Raw genomic sequence first — 3,505 nt, 5'->3', positions numbered from 1 at the left:
ATGAAATTACTCTGAATTAAAAACACTGATCATTTATTAAACAGGATGGAATCATTTCAGATTTAAAGAACTTTCAGAAGTTTGAATTCTGAATATGAGCGACTTTTCCTTTAAATGTAAAATGTTAAGATATTGTAAGTTTTTTTTTTTACAATTTTGCTATAATTCCTGCTCTAAATGTGTCGCTCTGTCAGCTAAAGGTATGAGTCTCTTTACTCCAGGTAACGTTTAAACGATGACTAAATTGACCATTATTTCAATAATCAATTAATTGTTTTAACCCTAGACTGAATTCAGGGTTTTGGGATCCTTGGATTTTATAAAGAGCTAAACAAGTATTCAAAACCGATCTGTTTTTTTTCTCCACCTCAGGATAACTTTGTGTAAAAATTTTATTTGCAAATACAGTAATATTTCCACAGTCATGTCTATTGGCTCCTCTCATGTTATAAAAATAAAAAATCCAGTTTTTCAGAAATATGAATAAAAAAAAAATCCAACATTTAAATGTTTCCTGCTGCGTTAAAAAGATCAGTAGGACAGTTACTGGTAGCAAAGCGGATAATCGGTTCTCCAGCAGAGGTTTCCAACGGGACTCAGGTCCAGGAAGTGAGCGAGCCATGGAAGAAGATCGGCTGTTGATAACAGATAAATGTTTCAAACGTGCCGCTTTTTCAAAGTTTTCATTAGTTTTGACAAGGTAGGTCCTATAGGACACGAACAGGCCCGCAGCATCACCTGACCTCCACCGTGCTTATTACACCTGGGATCTCTGTTCTGAAAAGGTTTGGTTAAAAACCCGTTAGGGTTTAGAAACCTCCACATGTTAAGATGTGTAATTGCATTTCTCCCTGAGCATGTAAAGGTGATGTAATGGTTGCTATGGAGACACATTCTGCTGCAGGTCTCCGTCTGCGATGTTTGAAGGTGTTTTATCCATCCTTTGTGGTTATCTCCTTCCCGGGTGTGATGCAGGATGTTATGAATTTTTGTGAAAAGTTGCAGATTACTAGTTAAAAATTCCGTTTCGTTCGATTTTTTTCAAAGGTGAAGGAATTTCTGCAGATCTTTCTATTTTCTGACCAAAGTGCAGAGCTGCTGTTATAAAACAGTCATGACAGCAATCAGCTGTTTGGGTGACTGAAAACAACATGTTGTCCCACAGACCCGCCCCGATCAGGTGAGGAAGTAACGGCGCGTGTCATCAAACTGCCCGGGGGTTTTTGTGCAGAGCTGTGGAGTTTTCCTACGTTAACCCACGCCATCAGCAGAAACTCTGTCATCACGCCGCCTCACTTCCTCTGGGTGGTTTAAAATGACTGCTGCATGTTTCAGGCTCGCCATGACTCACTGACACCGACGCAACCACCCGGGTCCCCCCCTCCCCGACGCCTGACATGCCGCTGCCCAATGGCTGCTCCATCAACAACAACGCTTCGGACGAGAGCGATGACACCGAGGTTCTCCTCACGAAGGACGCCGGTGAGTTTTTATCTGTTACAACAAAGCTAAAGAGGAAGCATATTGATGATGTAACTCTTTTTTATTATTATATATCACTTAAATAAATATCCAAGAAGAAATGTAATGTTAGAAAGGTTATCAGAGGCAGGAGGAAACCCTCACTGCAGTGTTCAGGTGCAGCGTTAGCGCATGACCCGGGTTCGAATCCGGCCTGTGGACCTTTCCCTTTTCCTGACGGCCTACGGTTGAAAAAACAAGCCACTAGTGCTGTAAAAACTGAAAAAAAAAAAAAAAAGGAAAGCAAAAACTTAAAAGCAGGGCTAAAACAATTAACTGTTCAGTAATTGATTAACAGCGATGAAGTGATTGAAATAATCTTCATTTATTTTGTATTAAAATGTGAAGTAACCTAAAATAATGAAATGATTAAATAAACATACTATGAAAGAAGAAAATGTTACCTTTAGTTATTTATACTACACGATTTAAATATAAATGTTATTTTTCATTAATAGCTACACTGCAAAAACAATCTAGAAATGAGCAAAAATGTCTTAAATCAAATGTAATTACCATTCATTTGAGTACGTTAATGAGATAATCTGCCAATGGAACGAGCATTTTTATTCTTAAAACAAGATATTTAGAAAAAATACACTTGAAATAAGACGATGCAATTGTGTTTTCTTATTTTAAATGTAAATCGTCTTCTTTTATTGGCAAAGTGTCTCTTTTACCTCCTCAATTCAAGAACAAATGCACTTATTTTAAGAAAAAATGACTTATCTAGATTTAGATTTTTTTCAAGTTTATACTATCAAACTGTCAAAAGGAAGATTGAATGATGAATTGTCTCATTTAATAATAAAAAATCATATTAAATGATGTATCAAATAATGAGATATTATTTAGGAATTAGTTAATTTAACCCTTTATAGGGAAAGTTAGTGTTTTTTATCCCTTGCATGTCCCTTACAAATGGAGTCAAAGCTAATAAATTAATAACTCTAGTTAATAATTATATTCAGGTTTATAAACTAAAAAATGTCAGTGCCAGTATCAGCATTAATGTCTCTAAGGTTATATTGGACCAAAAAAAATGTGTTTCTTTCACTCTCAGTGTGTTTTCATCAATTTCTTCTAGAAGCACTTTTGTTATTTTTCTTAATCTATTCGGGCAAGTTCGCGTTTCTTGTTATTATATTGACATTAATTTTTGCCATCAATATATCAATTTTTCTGAATGTTATAAAGGTCTTACTAATAATAACACTATTGGCTGGAAATGCGCTATAAAGGGTTAAAATGTATTTAAATCATTAACTTTTTATATATAACTAAATATAAAGTTTTTTTCTATTTCCATTTACAATTCCTTTAAACTGAGCTATAACGTTTTTCTATTTGTTTATTTATCAATAATCTCTCTTTAGATTAATTAACCCCCCAAAAATGTAGACGGATGAATAAATGATGAATCAATCGATTAGCTAAATAATTAATATCTTCAGCTGAACTGAAAACGTATCAAAAGCAAAACTTACTATAAAAATATTAAAGAAAGGGAAAAAGTTTCTATCCTTTAAATTCCTACAATAATGGTGGTAATTTAATCTATAATTAATAAATACTATTAAATACAAAAATAAAGGTTTGGATAAATAATTTTATTTGTTGAATAAAATGATTTAAGAAATCTTCGGTATTGATAGTACGGAAGAGGATTAGGGCCACTGGAAAAAAAAAAAGTTAACTGATTATTAAATTTTATTTCAGTTTAGTATGGGAAAAAAAGTCAGAATTCTGACTTTAATCTAAGAATTCTGAGGAAAAAAGTCAGAAATCGGAGGAAAAAATCAGAATTCTGAATTCTGATTTCTACTAAACTGAAATAAAATTAAAAAGTCAGTTAACTTTTTTTTTTTCAGTGGCCCTAATCTTCTTCCGTATGATACTGAAGTAATCGTGCTGCGTAATTTGTTCTTATGAGTTGATTTCTCTGGTTATATCTTTGTGAATATGGTTTTATAAAATCTATAAA

General features: G+C 33.4%; 1 protein-coding gene across 1 annotated transcript in view; it reads left to right on the top strand.

Annotated features, from left to right (window-relative positions):
* LOC107101092 (sialin-like) overlaps window positions 1-3,505 on the top strand; it is a 26,350-nt gene that overhangs the window by 6,578 nt on the left and 16,267 nt on the right. The window contains exon 2 of the mRNA XM_015399854.1: window positions 1,336-1,482. Coding sequence (XP_015255340.1) covers window positions 1,398-1,482 — 85 coding nt within the window. The 5' untranslated portion in view covers window positions 1,336-1,397. The remainder of the gene's footprint in view (window positions 1-1,335; window positions 1,483-3,505) is intronic.

Source organism: Cyprinodon variegatus, unplaced genomic scaffold (assembly GCF_000732505.1).
Source record: "Cyprinodon variegatus isolate N-32 unplaced genomic scaffold, C_variegatus-1.0 Scaffold1053, whole genome shotgun sequence".
NCBI classification, from domain to species: Eukaryota; Metazoa; Chordata; class Actinopteri; order Cyprinodontiformes; family Cyprinodontidae; genus Cyprinodon; species Cyprinodon variegatus.
The sequence above is the reverse complement of the archived record's forward strand: the minus strand, read 5'-3'. Positions and strand labels throughout refer to the sequence as shown.